Below are 22947 nucleotides of genomic sequence, written 5' to 3'. Positions count from 1 at the left end.
TAGCGTCACGTCATCGTAACGCGCCTGCATATAGTATTGCACCACATTTAACATAAAAGTAAAAATTAAGATTTGTGTGTAAAACTTTGTTAAAGTATAGTTCTATGTAATAATGTTTCAGGTAACAAATCTTAATGTTATAAAATTAGTAGTTTACGTAAAATTCACGTTTTGAAAGAAAAATAGGAGGCGCTAAATAATGACGCTAGGAAGCCAAAATTTGGTGAGAAGGTGCAGTAAGAAGTCATTAATGAGTGGTGCTGGTTTCCAAAACCATAAAACTAAAATTGACTCCAGAATCCGCGTTTTTCGGAAAAATCAGAGGCGCGAAATAATAGAGCTACAATATTGAAAATTGGTAGGATGCTTCAGTTCACCCTAATAATAATAATGGAAATACCACAATCAGTTACCTCTTCTAGTTTTTTAGTAATTTAGTAAAAACTACTTTTGTGAGTAAAATGTACATAAGCATTATAGATTAAGTACTTTAAATTTTAATGATAAAACAAATTCTTTAAGACCAATGATCAGATAGGACAATTAACAAAGCTACACCAAGTTTTAGTCTTGTAGCATAATTAACAGCTGATACAAGTCTTGATAAAGCTATGGTTCAGAGGTAACAATCTACCGTTAGTTCCATTGTAAAAATTCTAGAGAGTAAAGTTTTAATTTTAGCGGGCTGAGATTTTCTACGTGCTTCTGTACTGCTCAGATGTATGTATACAAAAATTGAGAAGTTTGTAAAGCTATTATTAAATGTGATATTTAAGATTATGTGCCTGAGATAGCGGTCATTTGGAGGCTGCAGGCATCTGCATAGGAACGGAAAGAACAGATGCTCTCTTGGCGGTACGCGCCGGAGCTATATAAAAAGAGCGGCAGAGGCAGTAGGAAGCTCACTCCGCATTAGACCAACGCCTAGTCCACGCGAGCTTAACGTCCGATCGCGCCTCGCCTCGGGTGACGTCATAGCGGGCTGTGACATGCGCGTACTTAGCAATGTAAACGGACATTGAAAATCGCGAGGACTGTACACCGTCCTGGATCGTTTAGACTTCGGTAACAAACTGTTATTGTGCCGTCCGTGTGAAGTATAATTCCGCGTGGCAAGTGGTGACTAACTCCACTTTTAAGGCGAGCATTAATCTTTTTTTTTAACATTATTGCGAACTATTAATAGAGCACCGTTAGTTAGAGTAATGAACTATTCGGGAGGAACTTGCTGTAGAAGTCGCCTCTGAACTATTAAACGGTTGGCTGAATTAACAATATTTAATGTCTTTAGCATTTTCAGAAGTTTCGAGTAATTTGTGTGAGCCTTTAAGATAATAAAATCTTGTTTGGAACTTTAAATTTTATTGAAGCAGCCCTAATCCCGTGAAGAACTATGGATATTTTTCGTTTAGCTGGGCTGTACAGGAATGTGGCCGTGCAGACTGGGAACTAAGGTCAGTAAGTTTCCCTTCGCTTTCTGACTGGCCACCAAATTAGTTGCCAGGCTCGCGTGATTTAAGGTGGCAATGTTCAACTTTCATTCAACATTAAACAACGACTTCTTCGCCGTCCCACATATGTTGCATCGGCAATAGTCTGTTACGTGAAATGAACATTCAAACTACTCATTTCGACAACTTCTTCGCCGCCCCACAAATAGTAAGTTGCACACTGTCTTAAATTCAATTCTTTGCCATTACTTCTGTTGTAATTGTAAACACAAATTTAACAACAAAGAGTTTTCTTGAATATTTGTTTTTGGAGTAGAATTTGCCCGGAAGGCATAATTTCCGATTAGATTTAAAATTTGCTTTGTTACTTGTCAGACATTTTATGTTGTTGGGCAAAAAAATCAAAGATTCAGCTAGCTGCATATTTAGCTCATTTCTCGGCGCTTGATAAATTTAGTAATGATTAACAAACGGTATTGTTACTTCTAGTGTTGTAGTTTGGACATAACTGTCCAGTTATAATGGCTAACTCCGTGAAGAGACGCCTCCAAAATGATTGTTAGTGAACACGATATATTACTCTCGCTGTTCGATTTGGTATAGTGAAACCTTACTATCTTAGTGATGAGTTCCCGCAGAAGAATGTTACATAAAAAACTGACCATTGCAAATGAGCAAAATATTTTAAAATTTACTGTGAAGCACACTACAAATTTCAGTACCTGTCGGAGCAAACGCTCCATAAAAGGATGATGCAATCTTACAGGCAAAAATTAGTCGCAAACGACCGAGCTGGTCGGAACAGGGTTCTGTGTAGTTGTCACAGTATTATGTCAGAGCTAAATGAATCGGACGTCGATAAACTGCTGCTGTTCGTATGGGCGGCGCTTCCACAGCCAAGCTCACCTTAACAAGGAATAGGGCATTCAGAAGCATGGTCATAGAAGCACATCATCGAATACCCGTACACCGATTTCCCTCCACAAACTTCTCCCAATCCTAGTTTGTGCTCTGTCTCTAATTACCTCGCCGTCGACGAGACTTTAATTTGTAGTCTTCCGTTTTTTTATCATTTTCTGGACTGATTTCCCGAAATGATTTGTACGACTCCGTATGCGACTCGCCTGTGCTGACCGGTTAGGTTGGTCCCACGTCTGTGAGTGATGTAACTCTACTGGTAATGCTACTAGCTTATGGATTTCTTGTTTCCCTGTGACTGTGGATGTTTATTAATTAAGGCTCTGCTGGTTTTCTGACTGCCACATCATTGCCTTGTTTACGCGTTGGTACAAGGCTGCATCTCCTACGCTCATACTACGGGGTTTGGACAGAATACGTAAACACCACGAGAAATGTACGCTGCAGCATAAATGCCGGCGACAGCCAAGCCTGCAGATGGCGCTGCTGTATGTGACACGAATGACACATGTTCAGTGACCACAGTAAGTTGCAAGTGTCAGTCGTGATCGGAACAGCGTTCGGTGTAGTTGTCAAACTACTATTTCAGCGCTAAGTGAATCGGACATCGATAAATTGCTGCTGCTCGTATGGGCGGCGCTTCCACAGTCAATGTAGCCGAAGTGACTTGCTTAAAAGTTCTCGGTTTTCTTGCCGCGTCGAATTCAAGTAAAACCCCAAGCTTTCGATGATAAGCCCCTGACGACGGCGGTGTAGGCAATCATCGAAAGCTTGGGATTTTATCCGAATTTGACGTGGCAAGTAAATGAAGCACTTTTTATGCAAGTTATCAGTGTGTGGAACATTTATACCGGAAAACGGAAAAACATCATCCGCTAAGTCACAACGCGGGCCAAATTGTGTGTATTGTGACGATGACAGCTGTAAAAGTCACTAAAGAGCTGAAAGCCGCACCAGCGAATCCGTCAGCACCAAAACAACACGAAGGGAGGTCAATAAGCAGGGAATTACGGCATGAAATGGAATTCCAAACTCACTAATCAGTGATACAAATCCACGTAACAGCCGAAGCCATAAAACCTGAACTTCGAAGAAAGTCGTTAGGTCGGATAAGTCTTGGTGCACACTGTTTTCGACTTCTGGTCGAGATTACGTCCCTCGAGTGAAACATGGCGATGATTCCGTGATGATTTGGGAAGCCATTTGATGGTAACCTATGAGCCCCACAATTACAATGAAAGGTCACATTACTGCTAAGAATTATGTGTCCACTTTGGCTGACCACGTCCACCTCACAGTACAATGTTTGTTCCCCAACAGTGAATAGTTCGCATCTTTGGCGGCTGGTTTTGTGAGGACGAGGATGAACTGTCGTGTCCACCTTGACCACTACAGCCGGCAGATCTCTATATTATTGCGCCTTTGTGCTCTATTTTAGAGAGAAGAATGCGTGATCGCTGTCCACCTCCATTATCGTTACCCAAAAGCCTTCCTACACCGTGTTAGAGATGATAATGTGTTATAGAAGAACAACTATAGTTGCTTAATTGTTGTAAAAGTGCGTAGATAGGTTTTGACTTATCATAAATACGCCAAAAAGAAGTCATGGCACAGCTTTCTGGACCACAAGTACTTTCCACAAACAGGACAGTAGCAAGTGAATTACACTATCTGATAAAAGCCTAAAGCTGCTGCTTTTCTTAAATATTATTTACCAGTATTTTGCTTTTGGACAGAGACCTGTTTATATACTATATCGCGCAGAGCGTTAGCTTGCTAGAAGCGAGAAGGGAAGGAGTTGGAACAGCAGTTATCCTCGGGAAAAAAGCTGTTTCCGGTTACTCTTGTTTTTCTCGTCTCTAGTTTAACCTGACTGTTACAGCCGCTCCAGAATAATCTGTTTCTGAAATAACTGACTTTTGGTTTTTTTATACTATTTCCAAGTAATAAACGTAGACCCTGGACACAGAATTAATAATTCTAATAATAGTTAAAGAGTAGGAGATCTCGATCGACATGTGTGGAGACTGTAGCTGAAATCCGTTTCATTGTCTCCAGTAAAGACGACCAAGGTGAAGGAGGTCACTAGCTGATTTTCCTGCATCATCACTTTTGGATGGCATCAATCATTCGCCCTGAAGCAACCGCAAAATTAATACTTCCGTTATCATCCCAAACTTATAGCATGTCAATAAAACTACATGTATATCAATCAAATTTACCTTCTCTCCCAAGAATTATTGTGGGCCTTTTCTCTTTACAAGATATCGTAAGTTTGTTGTGCCTCCTCCTGTTTTTAAATTTTCAAAGAAAATGGAGCATTGAATTTCGTTTCTAACGCACTTCCTAAAATACTTCCAAACTAGCCACCGATCAATTTTACAATACAACCGATGTCCGAGGAAGACAGTGAGAAATTACTATACACACTGATCAGTCTGAACATTATGGTCACCTACCTAATAGCCGGTATGCACACCTTTGGCACGGATAACAGCGACGACGCGTCGTGGCATGGAGGCAATGAGGCCTTGGTAGCTCGCTGGACAGAACTGGCCACAAGTCGCCTAATTCCCACAATGCTGAGCTCTGACGCCAAGTTCAGTCACATCCCAGATGTGTTCGATCTGGCGTGTTGCGGCGCCAGCACATCAACTGGAGCACGTCACTGTGTTCCTCGAACCCCCCATCATACTCCTGACCTTGGGACAAGCGGAATATCTTGCTGAAAAATTCCACTGCCGTTTGGAAACAGGATCGTCGTGCAGGGGTGTATGTGTTCTGCAACCCGTGTGCGATACTCCGTGTGCCTTGCTCGAGCTCCACTGGATCCATGGATGCCCGAGTTAATGCTCCCCAGAGCATAATGCAGCCGCAGCCACCTTGTCTCCGTTCCCCAGTACAGGTGTCAAGGAGCTGTTCCCCTGGAGGAGGACGGATTCGCCACCCTCTCATCGACATGACGATGAAGGTATCGGGATTCATCAGACCGTGCAACGCTCTGCCACTGCGCCAACGTCCACTGCAAATGGTCACGTGCCCATTTCAGTCTTAGCTGCTGATGTTGCAGTGTTAAAATTGGCATATGCGTGGGTCGTCGGATGCGGAGGCCCATCGTGAAGCCCATCGGTACACTGTGTGTTCATACACCCTAGAACTCTGCCCATCGTTTAAGTCTGACGTTAATTCCGCCACAGTTCGCCGCCTGTCCTGTTTTACCACTCTGCCCTGCCTACGACGCCCGACATCTGTAATGAGGGGTGGCAGACCGACCCCATGACGCCTGGACGTGGTTTCACCTTGGTTTCGCCACGTGCTGGAGACATTCCCCATAGCACTCTTCAAACACCCGAAAAAAATGGTTCAAATGGCTCTGAGCACTATGGGTCTCAACTGCTGTGGTCATCAGTCCCCTAGAACTTAGAACTACTTAAACCTAACTAACCAAAGGACATCACACACATCCATGCCCGAGGCAGGATTCGAACCTGCGACCGTAGCAGTCGCACGGTTCCGGACTGCGCGCCTAGAACCGCGAGACCACCGCGGCCGGCCAAACACCTGACACGTAGTGCAGTTTCCGGACAATCACAGTCTGCCCTCAGCCGAACAAATAAAATAATGGTTCATATGGCTCTGAGCACTATGGGAATCAACTGCTATGGTCATCAGTCCCCTAGAACTTAGAACTACTTAAACCTAACTAACCTAAGGACATCACACACATCCATGCCCGAGGCAGGATTCGAACCTGCGACCGTAGCGCCGAACAAATAAATCGCGCGCCTCCTCCATTCTACACACGGACACCCCTCTTACTTACATGCACCGTGCGTGTGTCTTACAAGCAAAGATTCTTTGGCAGGTGACGCTGCTGTCGGCTGGACGGGTTTACATACGAGTAGATAGTAGGGCGGTAGTGATATGTTCTGGCTGACCAGCGTAACTAGTTTGGGGCCATTCTTGCACATTCCACATACACGTTTATTGTCTAATACGCCACTCCACAAAGTGACAGGTACGGCATTGTCACCGCAGTGCTATGTCACGTCTTTATTGATAATTCCTAACTGTCGTCGTTATTGAAATAGCTAAATACCTTTGACATTGTGTCAACTGTTGGGGGCAATCTGAATAGTTATATTACCCTTATAAAATCAGATTCGCCAAGATCGTTTATAAGTATTTTTATTAAGTAGCCGTTTCGACAGATCTCTGCTGTCATCATCGGATCTGAAAGTTTAATAAATTTATTTACCTGTGTTGTCACCATCGGATACGGAAGTTGATGTTTTATTGATGTTTTATATCATTAAAAGCAATAGAATCTATGACATGAATACTAGAAAAATTTATTGCAATAGAGGTATGAAGCAATTGGGAGGACGACTACCGTATCCTAGCTGCACATTCAATCACTGATCTGTCGAAACCAGTCATCAGTAAAAAGATTTACAAGCGATATTGGTGAAACCGATTTTTTAAGAATAACATATTGAAACAGGAATGACAGTTTTTCGCAGTATTTCAAAGCAATGGAAAAAATGGGTCAAATGGTTCTGAGCACTATGGGACTTTGAGTTCAACAGTCCCCTAGAACTTAGAACTACTAAAACCTAAGGACATCACACACATCCATGCCCGAGGCAGGATTCGAACCTGCGACCGTAGCAGTCGCGCGGTTCCGGTCTGAGCGCCTAGAACCGCTAGACCACCGCGGCCAGTACAATTGAAAACTTACGAATAAAAATTATTCGTTTTTTAAAAAAGTTTTATTTAAAAACCACATGTTTTAGCAGCTTGATAAGCCGGTTTTTTACCAGTTATTAGAAAAAAAATTGAAAAGCCTGTTATAGTCTAGACCAAACAAATAACAAAAAATACAGGTTCTTTGGAACTCAAATAGCAGCATCGGTTTTAATTAAGTGTTTTATTCCATCGCTAGAGAGCAGTGCCGGACACGGTTGTGATGCAGTAGCAGATGGTCTGTCGTTCGTTTCGTACACCTATCAGCCAGCGTGCAGATGTTTAGCGTGTTAATCCTCATAATCCTCAATCTCCCCTCAGAAAACAGTCGAAGGTTAGAAGCCGTCTGGCTTGCCTCCTTCCATTTATATGCTAAATTCATCTGCCCCTTGTTACGACTGGCGATAGGCGGGACACTTACGTTTTATCAAGCTAGAAGTCTCATGACCTTATTTAAAGCTGTGAAATGTATTTTAAGACACTGTAGCGATTGTCAGTTCCATTCCAAGAATGCTTGGAAACAGCTCAGTTCGCACTCAGCTAAGAGCAAGTGACAGGGGAGACCACACGGCATTCAGAGGGTTTGTCCCGGCTTACGCGTGTCAAGGAGCCACCTGAGAGGGCTCACGGAACTCGCCTGTCATTCAAGCTAAGACGGTGTTCGCCGAATTCGGTACGGTTGGGCTCTGTAGAAGGCTGAGGCGGTAGTCTCAACATTATGGCGAGAAATCACAAGTCTCTGAATGTCTGGACAAAGACGGTGGGAGGAGATGCCTCGTGGGGCTCCCGTCACTTCGGTAGGCTTCCGGAAATTCGGAAGTATGTAAACAACGCTCTGACTGACGTCAGACAGAAGACTGGTGAGAGTATGCATGAGCACCGGCGATAGGAGGGCGTTGGCAAAGGGGACATACCGTTGCCACGGCACTGTTAATCCCGGTTCCAGTGATAGCAATGTTTTACGGGGGGTACCCATAAGGAACCGAATTTTTTTTAATCTGTATATTTACAAAGTGTTTACAAAACAGCCTTATCCCCTTCAAAATACTCTCCATTACAACTAATACATTTGTCCCACCAGTGCTTTCACAGTTCGAAACATTCTTTGTAATCATATTTAGAAATGGCTGACAGCTCCTCCCTCGTTTTTTCTTAACTTCTTCAGTGTTGTCAAATAGGTATCCTTTCATGCCCCTTTTCATGTTTGGACGTTTGGAAATAAGAAAAAGTCACACGGAGCTAGGTCAGACCGTAAGGTGCATGGGGCAAAGGAAGCATGGCATTTTTAGCCAAAAACTGTCTAATAGAGATGGCCGTGTGTGCAGGTGCATTGTCGTGATGGGAGAACAAGTCTCCTGTCTGCCACAAATCACATCTTTTTTTGAAGTAACTGTGGCACAGTTTCCTTAAAATTTCCACATAAAAGGTTTGACGGTCTGTGAGCACAAGCTCTCGAATTTGTTAAATATTTTCGGTCATTTTATGGATGTCCAGAACAAGATTTGTCATGAGTTTTTCCAATAGCGTCATCTTGGTAAGCTGTTTTCAGCATTAAAAACAGTTTCAGCAGCATTTTCACCGAGTAGAAAAGAAAATTTCACAGCCGCGCGTTGTTCACTTAAACTTGTCACGACAGAAAACGAAACAAGAACAACACGGCGTTAGCAAAATTAATCACTTCAGACAGAGAGAACAGGCCACGTCAGCAATACAGGCGGCACTGAACTTGGCAATGAGTTGCGCTATACACGCCTAGCGGTAGAAATGCGTACTACGCAAGCTCCACCCACGGCAATGTTAATCCTGCTTTCTTTCGGATACCCCCTCGTAATTTATTATTCAATCAGCCACTGGAGTAACTCAAACGTTTGGTGGCTTCTATTCGTAACAGTAATTGAATATGCAGCTTGGATATGAAAGTCGTCCCTCAGTTCCTTCATACCTTTATTGCAATCACTTTTTCCAATATTCATGTCACTGAGTCTGTTGCTGTCATTGCTTTCAATGTAATACACCATCAGTCAAATTTCATTTGTATTTCACTTGAAGTAACTTGTAGTATTCTTGAGTTAATCTTTATTATTATTATTATCTGCTGATGAGTAAAAATAGTCATCCATGACGGTTTTATAGCAATTCCCCAAGGATCATATCTGAGATAATGATCCCGTTCGGCAGCTAAAATTTTACAACGGGTGTTAACCGGCCTGAGACGGAGTCTATGCATTACCATCATTTCTGTACCATTACACAACCTACGCCGTGGCATTTTGCAACACGATACACAAAAATTTGAAATACGAAGAGCATACAATTCACAGACAGATGGCGTACACGATAATTCCCTTCGGTAAACCATCGACGGTGGCAACAACAAGGACATTCAGCCGCCGAATTAAACTACACTACTGGCCATTAAAATTGCTACACCAAGAAGATGACGTGATACAAACGCGAAATTTAATCGATAGGAAGAAGATGCTGTGATATGATTATTTGCTTTTCAGAGCATTCACACAAGGTTGGCGCCGGTGGCGACACCTACAACGTGCTGACATGAGGAAAGTCTCCAACCAATTTCTCATACACAAACAGCAGTTGACCATAGTTGCCTGGAGAAACGTTGTTGTAATGCCTCGTGTAAGGAGGAGAAATGCGTACCATCACGTTTCCGACTTTGATAAAGCTCGGATCGTAGCCTATTGCGATTGCGGTTTATCATATCGCGACATTTCTGCTCGCGTTGGTCGAGATCCAGTGACTGTTAGCAGAATATGGAATCGGTCGTTTCAGGAGGGTAATATGGAACGCTGTGCTCGATCCCAGCGGCCTCGTATCACTAGCAGTCGAGATGACAGGCATCTTATCGCATGGCTGAAACGGATCGTGCGGCCACGTCTCGATCCCTGAGTCAACAGATGGGGACGTTTGCAAGACAACAACCATCTCCACGAACAGTTCGACGACGTTGGCAGCAGCATGGACTATCAGCTTGGAGACCATGCTTGCGGTTACCCTTGACGCTGCATCACAGACAGGAACACCGGCGATGGTGTACTCAACGACGAACCTGGCAAAGCGTCATTTTTTCGGATGAATCCAGATTGTGTTTACAGCATCATGATGGCCGCATCCGTGTTTGGCGACATCGCGGTGAACGCACATTGGAAGCGTGTCTTCGTCATCCCCATACTGGCGTATCACCCGGCGTGATGGTATGGGGTGCCATTGGTTACACGTCTCGGTAACCTCTTTTTCGCATTGACGGAACTTTGAACAGTGGACGTTACATTTCAGATGTTTTACGACCCGTGGCTCTACCCTTTATTCGATACCTGCGAAACCCTACATTTCAGCAGGATAACGCACGACAGTATGTTGCACGTCCTGTACGGGCTTCTCTGGATACAGAAAATGGTCGACTGCTGCCCTGACCAGCACATTCTCCAGATCTCTCACCAATTGAAAACGTCTGGTCAACGGTGGCCGAGCAAACTGGCTCGTCACAATACGCCACTCACTACTCTTGATGAACTGTGGTATCGTGTTGAAGCTGCATGGGCAGCTGTACGTGTACATGCCATCCAAGCTCTGCTGGACTTAATGCCCAGGCGTATCAAGGCCATTATTACGGCCAGAGGTGGTTGTTCTGGGTCCTGGTTTCTCAGGATCTATTCACCCAAGCTGCATGAAAATGTAATCACATGTTAGTTCTAGTATAATATATTTGTCCAATGAATACCCGTTTATCAACTGCATTTCTTCTTGGTGTAGCAATTTTAATGGCCAGTCGTGTAAAAGGAATGTCCCGAGTGCTGAAATCAGTGGAGCTGGTACGAGACTCGGAAAGAGACAGACAACAGTGTCCAGCCAAGTGGTTACTGGACATTGTTTGTTTAGGGGCTCGTGATTCAGCCGCGCCGTGCGCGGGCGGACTTTGCCCAGTTTGGCTGCGCCGAGGAGTGCCAATTGCCCGCGGCTGCCTCCCCCACCGCTCCCGCGGCGGCTGGCGCGTCTTCCCACGGCGCCCCCACCTGCGGCGGCCGCCCGCCGGGCCCGGCGCCGCGCTCGCCACACCAGTCTCCCAGCATCCTCCGACGCGATGCGACGACCTCCTCAGCCGCTGACGCTGCCGGCGCTGATTTGGACGGCGCTGGCGGCCGGCGCGTGGCTGGCGCTGGCGCGCGCCAAGACGTTCGAGCGCTGCGAGCTGGCGCAGGAGCTGCGCTACCGGCACGGGCTGCCCGCGGCCCAGGTGCCCACCTGGGTGTGCATCGCGCGCTTCGAGTCGCTCTTCAACACGTCCGCCGTGGGCAGGCTCAGCGGCGGCAGCCTCGACCACGGCCTCTTCCAGGTGTCCGACGCCTACTGGTGAGCCGCGCTGCGCTGCTCCGCCCGCACCAGTCCCCCTTCCCAATCAGCCCAAAAGTCGAAACATTTTAACCAAAACGGGGCGGCGGTACACACCAAAGACATGCTGTTACTGCCAGTTTCCCAATTTTTGTACATGTTTTGGGTCTTCCGTGGACCACGTAAACAACTACTTCATCTACATACATACTACGCAATCCACCATACGGTGTGTGGTGGAGGGTACCTCGTACCACAACTAGCATCTTCTCTCCCTGTTCGACTCCCAAACAGAACGAGGAAAAAATGACTGCCTATATGCCTCTGTACGAGCCCTAATCTCTTTTATCTTATCTTTGTGGTCTTACCGCTAAATATAAGTTGGCGACAGTAAAATTGTACTGCAGTCAGCCCCAAGTGCTGGTTCTCTAAATTTCCTCAGTAGCGATTCACGAAAAGAACGCCTCCTTTCCTCTAGAGACTCCCACCCGAGTTCCTGAAGCATTTCCGTAACACTCGCGTCATGATAAAACCTACCAGTAACAAATCTAGCAACCGCCTCGAATTACTTCTACATCCTCCCTCAATCCGACCTGACAGGGATCCCAAACGCTTGAGCAGTACTCAAGAATAGGTCGTATTAGTGTTTTATAAGCGTTCTCCTTTACAGATGAACCACATCTTCCCAAAATTCTACCAATGAACCTAAGGCGACTATCCGCCTTCCCCACAACTGCCATTACATGCTTGTCCCACTTCATATCGCTCTGCAATGTTACGCCTAAATATTTAATCGACGTGACTATGTCAAGCGCTACACTACTAAGGGAGTATTAAAAGATTACAGGATTCTTTTTCCTATTTGTCTGCATTCATTTACATTTATCTATATTTAGAGTTAGCTGCCATTCTTTGCACCAATCGCAAATCCTGTCAAAGTCACCTTGTATCCTCCTACACTCCCTCAACGATGACACTCCAGATGATACCCTCAACTCTGATGAACACTCACCATCGAGGACAACGTACTGGGTTCTATTACTTCTAAATAAACTTCCACATTTGCCAATAATTTTTCATTCGATCGGAATGCTGTTGTCTTCGAACTTCTGACTACTTGGCTCCAGTTTTCTTGTTTAGTTTTCTCCTGAGGTGGGAATCCAAAACATTCTGTGTAATAAAATGTAACACGTGCAGCCGGCCTTTCGATGTTACTTACGCTTTAGGTACCAGTTTTGGTGACTCAGTACATCATCTTCAGACCGTAACTGACGCTGAGGGGGTCAACCCCAACCGTATACACGATCCCATCAGTGGCCAACATCTATGAGCTGGTTTCCGTGGACAACTATGAACTTGTTTCCGTAGACTACTGTAACAGCGATGATGTGTTTGCAGCCATCAACTATCAACTACAGACGCTACGGAAACCAATTTCCTATGGTCCATCATGGACAGTGGACGTCGACTGGTTAAGTAATGGTCAGTGTCACTAAAATTTACCAACAGCCGTGTAACTTAAGATATTTCTTTATTTTATTGTGCAGGCTACCATTTTCAGCATTTCATGACGCCATCTTCAGGCGTGGATAGATGCGTATGCGGCCTGGAGCTGGCATAATGAAATACTGAAACTGGTAGCTTTCACAGTAAGATAAAAGAATATCTTAAGTTACACGGATGTTGGTGAATTTTATTGACGCTGTCATCCACTGAGATCAGGTTGGTTGGCTGGTTGGTTGGATGATCTGAGGGAGGGGACCAAACATTGAGACTGTCGGTGTCTTCGGATTAGGGAAACATGGGGAAGGAAGTCGGCCGTACCCTTTCACAGCAACCATCGCGGTATTTGCCTGATGCGTTTCAGGGAATTCATGGAAGACCTACATCACGATGGCCTGAAGTGGGTTCGAACCGTCGTCCTCCCGAATGCGACTGCAGTGTGGTAACCACTGCGCCACCTCGCTCGGAGCGCGCATGGCGGGAGGTGGAGAGGTTCCATTCTTCTAATAATTTGCAGGAGCACAATGGTGTTACTCTTGGCGTCATGGTATGGAGAATCACCATGTATGACTTCTCATCAAACTGGCAGTGATTGAGGGGCCGAACCGCACAATAACCCTGGGTTCGGTGTGGGGCGGCGGTGGGGCGGGTGGACTGCTGGCCTGTTGTGGGGTTGTGACCTACTGAGGGCTACGGCGTCTCTCTGTCGTTTCTAGGTCCCCGGTTTAATGCACGATACTGTACTTTCAAAATATGCTGCAAGTTACATTTCAAAGCCCACTTCATTACTCATACGTTACTCGCCAGAAACAGACAACTTCTCAAGACTGCACTTGAAAAGACTGTATGTCGTATCATTTGTTTTCAGTTCACTTTCGCGAAATGATAGACAAATTTTTCCGTTTCTGTGTTACATTCACTTTTTCCCTGACAACTGTTCTCAGTTCAGAGAGCGCAAAGAACGTCGGCACAGTCAGATTTTATTTTGCATACTACGATAACACATCGACGCATTTTAACGCCTCGGTGTAGTTGATAACAGGTTCCTCGATCGCCTAGTTTAGGCTCTCTTCCCCTACCGAACGTACTTTCTTCATTACATCCGCTTCACTTAGCTGCTCAATTAACGATTCATACGCATCGCTCCTTGACTATCAGCGGATTTTTTCATTTTCGCAACCAGAAATTTGTATTCTAAACTACAACAGACTTCTTATTTTTTTAAAAAAAAATCGCCCAACTACATACTAATAAACCTCAAGCTGGAGCTTGGTGCCTTTCAATTTCTTCTGGCCCTCCATATCATCATTCTTCCCATCGCAAGGGGTCGATACATCGATAGAAAAGCGTGACCTTTTATCTAGCCGACGTACAACAATGTCGGACTTCTTAGCTGCAACCGTTAGAACTATATGTGCCTCTTAAAGTCTTTATATTCCACTATGATAGAGCAGCCTGACATCAGAATCAATTCTGCAACCAGCTGTGGCTGTGGATCCCTCGTTTGACAGCGCGCGTTACTGAAGGGCAGTCGATCTCCGTAACACGCTTTCCTGAGATAAATATATCGCATATCCATTCGATGTGTATGTGCCCGTTATATTCGTTGATGAAGCTAGAACCGTCGAAACAGATCACAGTATAATAAAATGAAGACCATTTAATCACAGTCTGAAGCAATTTATTTTTTTCCCTTATCGAGCGATAACGAGCCTAATAATATTTTACGCGTTTATCTTGTAAACAAGGCGGCAGTTATTATTTGGTGTAATCTCATTTACCCGCGTTAGTTCTGTTTCTCTCTTTTCGTCAATTACCTGCCAAGCAATTTATCGCAATGAGCACGCAATCACCGCATTTCAGTAACAGCCGATTATGGTCTCTCCAATCTCTCCGTGGGCGTTACGAGGTAGTTACATTAACTACCTCTAACATGCGAATAACTGGCAATGTTGTGTGCGTCTTCATTCTTGTGTTTAACAGAAACAGAAACAAAACCAGGGATCGTCTAAAACAAATGATGGTGACGATTATGATGGCAAGTCCCGCATAGAAAATTATTCTGTGGACGTGACTGCAGTATTTTCTAAAAGTTCAAATGGCAATATTTGCTTTCTATCAACTCAGTGCTTTTCGGTTATTAGTTTAATAACAATAGCCATCACGAACCCTTTTTAGTGTGTTTTCGCAATTCCTATTACAGGCTTCTTGGGACGTAGAGGGATTAGTTGATACAGTTCTCACAAGGAACACACGTCCGCGAATGACCCTTTGGCTACAAAATAAGTCTGAAGATCGGATCACTTTCAGGTCTCATGCTTCACTTGAACTTAGAAGAGGAAACGGTCGTCAATGCTTATTGTAATCATGATGACAGCACATACCATTTTCCTCCGACCACAACTACGGCTCAGAGAAACCGATGCTTTATTAACCAATAGGGTTGACTGTGGTGCTCCATGGACTCGCCGCCCTTTCGACTTTAAAGAGCACGTCTTTCGTCACGAAAAAGAGAACCCGACGAAAAGCACTTCAAACACTACCCATTCCACGGGCTCCTGTAAAGCACAGATGTAAGTTCATTGTCCCCGTTGAGTGAGTACCCGCGACCCCGAGAGTTTAAAGTGATCATATCTTCGAACTTATTTCACGTTCAAAGGGTTCATTTCCGGATTGTGTTACTTATCAAAACTGCATCAACGAAGTTCCCTCTTCAACTCTTACGAACCGGTAGTAGGAATTACGAGACACCCCATATATTACAAAATTGTTAAGACTTTCGTGGCCACTTGTTGACAAACTGCTTATTTGCTTCTGTCTCGGGTTCTTCGGCCGACGTTCGTGTGATGATTTTGCTGACGTTTCGCCAGCACGAGTGGCTGGCATTGTCAAAGCTTCACCCTCCTCCGGCAATGGAGGGTGAAGCTTTGACAATGCCAGCCACTCGTGCTGGCGAAACGTCAGCAAAATCATCACACGAACGTCGGCCGAAGAACCCGAGACAGAAGCAAATAAGCAGTTTGACCCCATATATTAGTCATCAGGTGAAGGATACAACGAATCAGTTCTTTACCGAAACACAATTATGTCCAAAAGCGTTTACAGGCTCTTAATAAAGTAGCATACACATTAAGCGAGTGGAGGAAAAGAGTTCGTATTTTGTAGTACAATCACAGCAGTTCTCCCTTGTCATTTTGCATTAAATTACTTCAAGCTTAATTCATTGGTCTAGCACTTGCTGTAGTTTTGTCCCAAGGATCAAATCTACTTCATATTTCAAGTAATTGTTCTTCGGGACTGCAAGTCATCGCTTTGACGTCTGAGATTGACATGTTATTAAGGAAGCGAATGATTAGCACTTTCGTTCCCGGGTCCATTGTTTTCCCAGCGGTACAGATTGCAAGTAGAGGACACATCTACGACATTTCACAATACCGACCCTGGAAACCATTCAGATATGAAAGAGACTGAAACAAGAGATAACCATCACAATAAATTTAAAATTAAAATTATAAACTGAGCTACATAAGTACAATATTATAACTCACGTACCATACACTTCAGCAGCATTTCTTCTTTCTGGTTTTGATTTTGGCTCCTAGTGTCAATATTTATATTTGTATACTGTCCCTATCCTGTGAAACCATATCGTCTTACACGTGAAAGTAAAGACTGGCTTAACTGTTGCCTACAGTTGGGGATTCCAGACACTTGTTAATGCCTGACATACTGTGTATTATGCCCCACTTCAGAATTCGTATACCCACACTACAGCTATAAAGAAACTGTTTCTCTCGGACAATTCAAAACATACCTATAACATTTTATGACTATTAATTACAGCACCTGAGACAGCCCTTCTTTATAACTTCGAATCAGTAATCAGTACTTAAACTGAATCACCGATGGCACATACACATCACATCAGACAATGACAGATACATCTACGCATTTTTCTACCACAATTAAAGATTTCATAAACCGATACACATAGCATTTGCATATAGAGATTTTCTGATACTGTTGACTGGAATGCGTGTTCTCAGATTCTGAAGTTAGTTGAGATAAACCATAGAGAGCGAAAAAATTATCTGCACCTTATAACGAAACCAGACTGTATTTATAAAAACCAAATGATGTAAAGATGGGTAGAAGTTAAGAAGCAACTTAGTAGCTTATCCCCGAATATGTTCACTGTGTAGCCTGAGCAAGCATTGGCGGGACCTAGGAGTAACTTGGGAAGGGTATTAAAGTTCAAGGAGAAGGATAAAATATTTGAAATTACCCGAAGGCATTTTATTTCCGTCAGACATGACAAAGGAATCAGATCAGTTGAACGAAATGGATAGAGTCTTTGAAAGAGCTTACACGATGAAAATTAACAAAAATAAAACAAGGGTAATGAAATGTAGCTGAATTAGGTCAGCTGATAGTGAACTAGATTAAAAGCGAGACTCTCAAAGTAACAATGAGTTTTGCTATTCCAGCAGCAAAATAGCTGCTAATGGCTGAAGTAGAGAATATATACGAGGGGTGTTCAATAAGTAACGCAACACATTTTTCTCGGCCAGTTTCGGTTGGAAAAAAGTGTAATTTGTTGTTCAAAAAATGGTTAAAATGGCTCTGAGCACTATGGGACTCAACTGCTGTGGTCATCAGTCCCCTAGAACTTAGAACTACTTAAACCTAACTAACCTAAGGATATCACACACATCCATGCCCGAGGCAGGATTCGAACCTGCGACCGTAGCAGTCGCACGGTTCCAGACTGCGCGCCTAGAACCGCGAGACCACCGCGGCCGGCATAATTTGTTGTGGAACACCATAGGATATTCCAGCTTCAGCCTCTGTAGTTTCATGAACATCCGATAGGTGATGGCGCTATACGTGTGCTTCCGAATGGTGTCTGTGACGGAGGTGCGTTCCAGGTAGAGACTTCTGATTGAATTTCTTTTGGTGAAAGCCGGAGCATCGCAGATATTTATAAGCACCTGCTGAATGGCTACAGAGTCCTGGTAGTGAACAAAAGCACAGTAAGTCGTTCAGCGAGGCTTGTGTCACCACCGCAAGAAGGTTGTGCAAACCTGTCCAATTTCCCGCTTGTCGGCCGACCGCACACAGTCACGCTGTGACTCCTGCAGTTTTGGAACGTGCGGGCACTCCCATTCGAGGCGTTCGACGTATCACAGTCAAACACTTCATAACTGGACGCCTCTGTCGGTAGTGCTGACACACTCATCCACCAGTTGTGGTACTCAAAGATGTGTGTGTGTGTGTGTGTGTGTGTGTGTGGCCGCTGCGTTGCTCGCCGCCTAACGGAAGACCATAAAGAGCAATAAACGACCATTTGTGCGGGGTTGATTGCGCGTTACGAGACCGACCGTGACGATTTTTTGTCGAAAATCGTCACAGACAAGGAAACGTGCGTTCATCACGTCGAACCGGAAACGAAACGGCAACCCATGACAAGTCCGTGCTTCACGCAAGTCCGTGCACCCGAGAGAAGCTCACAAAACTTCATTGGTCTGTTCTTCCTCATTCATCCTACAGTCCATATCTTCCACCTTCCGACTTGCATTTTCTTTGGCCAAATGAAGGCTGCACTCCGTGGAAAGCAGTAAGTGGATGAAGGGGAGGTTATCGGTGGATCGAGACGTTGTCTCCGTCTTCGACCAGTAGAGCGGTACCATGCGGGCATGGGGACCATCCCAGTAGAGTGGAGCTAGGCCGTCACACTGAACGGTGATTCTTTTGAAAAATGGGGTTTTGTAACCAAAAGATTGTGGAATAATATGTTGTATTGGAATCCTGAATAAACCCAACCTGATTTAACAAAAAAAATGTGTTGTATTACTTGTTGAACACCCATTGTAAAATTGTGCCTGGTAGTAGGAATAAAAGCGTTTCTGAAAAAGAGAAATTTGTTAACATCGAATATAAATTTAACTCACAGAAAGTCTTTACGAAGTTTTGTTTGGAATGTAGCTTTATAGGGAAGTAAAAGGTAGACGATAAACAGTTCAACCAAGAAGAAAATAGAAGCATTTGACATGTGCTCATACAAAACAAGATTGGGGAATAATATGTTGTATTAGAATCCTGAATAAACTCAACCTGCTTTCATAAAAAAAATGTGTTGTAAAACTTATTGAGCGCCCATGGTAAAATGATGCCTGGTAGTAGGAATAAAAGCATTTCTGGAAATGAGAAATTTTTAATATCGAATATAAATTTAAATCGCAGAAAGTCTACAAAGTTTGTTCGGAGTGTATCTTTATACGGAAGTAAAAGGTAGATGATAAACAGTTCAAACAAGACGAAAATAAAAGCATTTGACATGTGGTCCTGGAAACCAAGATTGGGGAATAATACGTTGTATTGGAAGCCTGAATAAACCCAACCTGCTTTCATAAAAGAAATGTGTTGTATTACTTATTGAACGCCCATCGTGAAATGGTGCCTGGTAGTAGGAATAAAAGCGTTTCTGAAAAAGAGAAATTTGTTAACATCGAATATAAATTTAAATCGCAGAAAGTCTTTATGAAGTTTGTTTGGAGTGGAAGCATTTGACATGTGGTTCTAGAAAACTATCTTGGAGATATCCAGTGAAGGAGTACGAACCGAATTCGAGAGAAAGGAAATTTATCATAGGACACATTAGGAGGAAACAACGAAAAGTCAGTTTGGTAGTGGAGAGAAGTGTGTGGGGGGAAAAGTGGGAGGAGACCAATGCTTGATCGTCGTAAGCAGATTCAAATTCATGTGAGCTGCAGTAGTTAACACAGAGATGAAAAGTCTTGCACAGTTTAGACTACCGTGAAATGCCGCAAAAACCATTCTTCGGACTAAAGACCACCGCAACACGGCAATAAAGGGAAACAATAACGGAATCATTGAAGGGTCTATTTACGCTAAAAAACGTCACCACAATTTACTAATTTCACTCTTGGAGCCGTGCTAGACCGTTACAGAATTCATTTGCCGGCAGGTGTGGCCTAGCAGTTCTAGGTGCTTCAGTCTGGAGCCGCGCGACCGCGACGGTCGCAGGTTTCAATCCTGCCTCGGGCATGGATATGTGTGATGCCCTTAGGTTAGTTCATATTCTCTGGAATTCGTCCAGTTTCATCACAGCTTTTCTTCGCATGATATTTCTAATAGCCAAACACTACAGCAAAGATGTGAAAAAGGAAGCAACACTTTCTGGGACGAAGAATGCTGCTACCAGTGTTTATGACATCACAAAGCAGGTTGTTCATTTCCCATTTGTAGAAGCTGGAAGCAAGGTGAGAAGCGTGTTCCTGCTATTATGTTTGTCATTTCTAATTTCAGCGTTAACGGAAGACAGCAGAGACTGACCTAGATGACGACATTTTTTCTTACTCTAAATGTCAAAAACAAGAAGCTCTTGTCCTGTCAGTAGCTACTGAAGGTCTACGCGAAAGCTGTAGTGATGGCGTCTGCAGACAGGATGTGAAAGAAGGCAACGATTTGTAAAACGATGATGACACGGCTGCGGCAGACGGGAACCTGCTGGGGAGTAGAAATGGGGACGCGCCGTGACCTAGGAAGGCGTTCGGGGCAGACCCAGCTTCGTAAGAGAGCCGCATGCAAATCGTGCGCTGATGCAACAGCAGCCTGCCGACAGCTGAAACAAAGCCCGGTTCCTCTCACATCTGCTCGTACGTACATTCCTAATGCATGAAGCAACTAACGGCACAGTAACTTGACTCATGAAGTGCCAACACTGAGCTACGCTGTGGTTCACGCAACTGAAAGCTTGTCGCTGGCCGGTGTAACCGAGCGGTTCTAGGCACTTCAGTCTGGAACCACGCAAATGCTACGGTCGCAAGTTGTAATCCTGCCTCGATCATGCATGTGTGTGATGTCCCTAGGTTAGTTAAGTTTAAGTAGTTCTAAGTTCTAGAGGATTGATGACTTCAGTATGTTAAGTCTCATAGTGCTCAGAGCCATTTGAACCATTCCAAGACGTTTGTTTTGATGCATGTCATATGCGACCTACAACAGTGTGGCCACCTCACATCTGGTCCATTTTGAATGGTATATCGGTTGCGAAAATGTAATCGACTTCTAAATTGTAATGTTATGTGTGCCTCACTGCTTTTTTTAAAATTAATTTGCGCCTGATTTTATTCTGAGAAGCTCACTGATGTATGTAAATACCGTAAATGAAATGTGATTCAAAAAGTACTTGAAGTGAAGTGAAGCGCAGCTGGACAGCAAGAAACTCTTTAGCGCGCAATCCCCGCAACTACAGTAGTAGTGAATCTTTGAGTATGGACTCTAAAAAAAGATAATTGATTTACTAAAAAAAGAGAACGGTTGATCTTTATCTTGTGGAAAGAGGAGGTGTTGCTAGGCCATCGTTCAGAACGTATTGTTACATTTAATGAAAATTAATATTTTAGTGACAAAAACGAGTAAAATATGTGGAAGAGTTGCCAAATATTTATGTATACAAATTTTATCGAAGTGAAGAATAGAAATATCTTGTTTTTGGAAAAGGAGGTGAACTTCAATGTCGTCGCCCGTCTATCAATCGATAGAATTGTAAGTGTACAAAGTTTACTAAAATACAGGAAAAGAAATGCATTCTCTATAGCTTTCATTCAATAAGTAACAACCTCTCATAATTTCTTAATTACAGTAATTGGATTATGTTCTTGTACAATAGTATTGTGCTGTACTCCACTGACCAATTTTGATGTAGCAGGACGTGTAGCTTGAAGGAAGTTGGTGTGCCAAGCAATCTCCTTTTCTCACGAAAAGCAGATTGTTGTTTGATCTTATTTACTTATAACAGTGGTCCCTTAGGTATGAAAAGCTACGAAAACTTGGGCGCAAAGCTATCCGCAATACGGCCAAGTAACTAACAGTCGTATTTGAAACCTTAAAGAACTATAACTTCCTCCAAATTGTAATACGTCACCAACTGGTGCAGAAGCTGATCATTCAGGAGGCAGCAACCAAAATTCAGGTACCAGTTACGACTTAAAGTAAAAATCTCAATCAAAAATCGATCTCTCTCTGCCTCTCTCTCTCTCTCTCTCTCCAAACACATGTATAAATATTCATATTATTAAGATAAAAGTCATTTTATAAAGTGCCATCTCAGCATTCCTGGAATACTGTGAGCAGTTTGAGAATTTTGATCATCCACATAATGACTTGCTGGTTTGGGATACCCAGTCACCGACGTCGTGCGGCAACTAGACTTAACACGTCCCGCGGCGGCAAAGGGTGTACCACGAGTTCCTCGATTGAAGGAAATGGTTGCCAGCATGAAACGTTCCTTTCGTCCCGCCCCGAAGTTCCTCGACGTCGGGAAAAGTCGAAATCAGGACCACGGGCCGAGTCCACTCACTGAGGGGGCTGTGTGGCGCACGAGACAAATTAAGCGACTTACTGCTTCTTCTTCTTCCTCTTCTTCTTCTTCTTCCTGTCACTTTGTTCCGCATCAGCGTGAAGTCGGCATATTTATTAACGTATTTGGCAAGGTTAATTTCAAGGGGCGGCCAGACGTCCTTCATGACACAATAATTTCTATAAGGTTAATTTCCAGATCAAAACAGCCTGCAAAGGCATGAAGTGCCCATCATACAGAGAAAGTGTGCCAAAAAGTTTTATCGATGAAAAAATGGCGACTAGAAACATAGTTTGGTGACCTCAGAACCCTTCACATTACCCCAGAACCCTTGCGATGTGTTCACTACGCCAGTTAAAACTGTATTTACACTCACACAGGACGTTAGGTGCACAAGTACGGTAACTTCGACCCTCTGTATATAGGTAACGGATAATGATATGGAAAAAAAATTTCGACATTCCCCCAGAATATCATCTTAACAATGCATAGCAAAAATTTGAACGATTTCCCTAGAGCAGAAATTACAGAACTGTTCCTTTTCGTACCCAAACATCATGGCTTTTCGGATGTATCTTCATAACACATAAGGATTTT

General features: G+C 43.8%; 2 protein-coding genes across 9 annotated transcripts in view; one reads left to right on the top strand and one right to left on the bottom strand.

The window, feature by feature from the left end:
* The window catches only part of LOC126268080 (H(+)/Cl(-) exchange transporter 4), a 436467-nt gene that overhangs the window by 283935 nt on the left and 129585 nt on the right, over window positions 1-22947 (bottom strand). The gene's annotated exons all lie outside the window — the stretch shown is intronic.
* Window positions 1-22947, top strand: part of LOC126267876 (uncharacterized) — a 77467-nt gene that overhangs the window by 37180 nt on the left and 17340 nt on the right. Inside the window, exons 3-4 of the mRNA XM_049973185.1 lie at window positions 7594-7696; window positions 11031-11486. Of these exons, the coding sequence (XP_049829142.1) occupies window positions 7594-7696; window positions 11031-11486 (559 nt within the window). The remainder of the gene's footprint in view (window positions 1-7593; window positions 7697-11030; window positions 11487-22947) is intronic.

This window comes from Schistocerca gregaria, chromosome 4 (genome assembly GCF_023897955.1).
Source record: "Schistocerca gregaria isolate iqSchGreg1 chromosome 4, iqSchGreg1.2, whole genome shotgun sequence".
NCBI classification, from domain to species: Eukaryota; Metazoa; Arthropoda; class Insecta; order Orthoptera; family Acrididae; genus Schistocerca; species Schistocerca gregaria.
The sequence above is the reverse complement of the archived record's forward strand: the minus strand, read 5'-3'. Positions and strand labels throughout refer to the sequence as shown.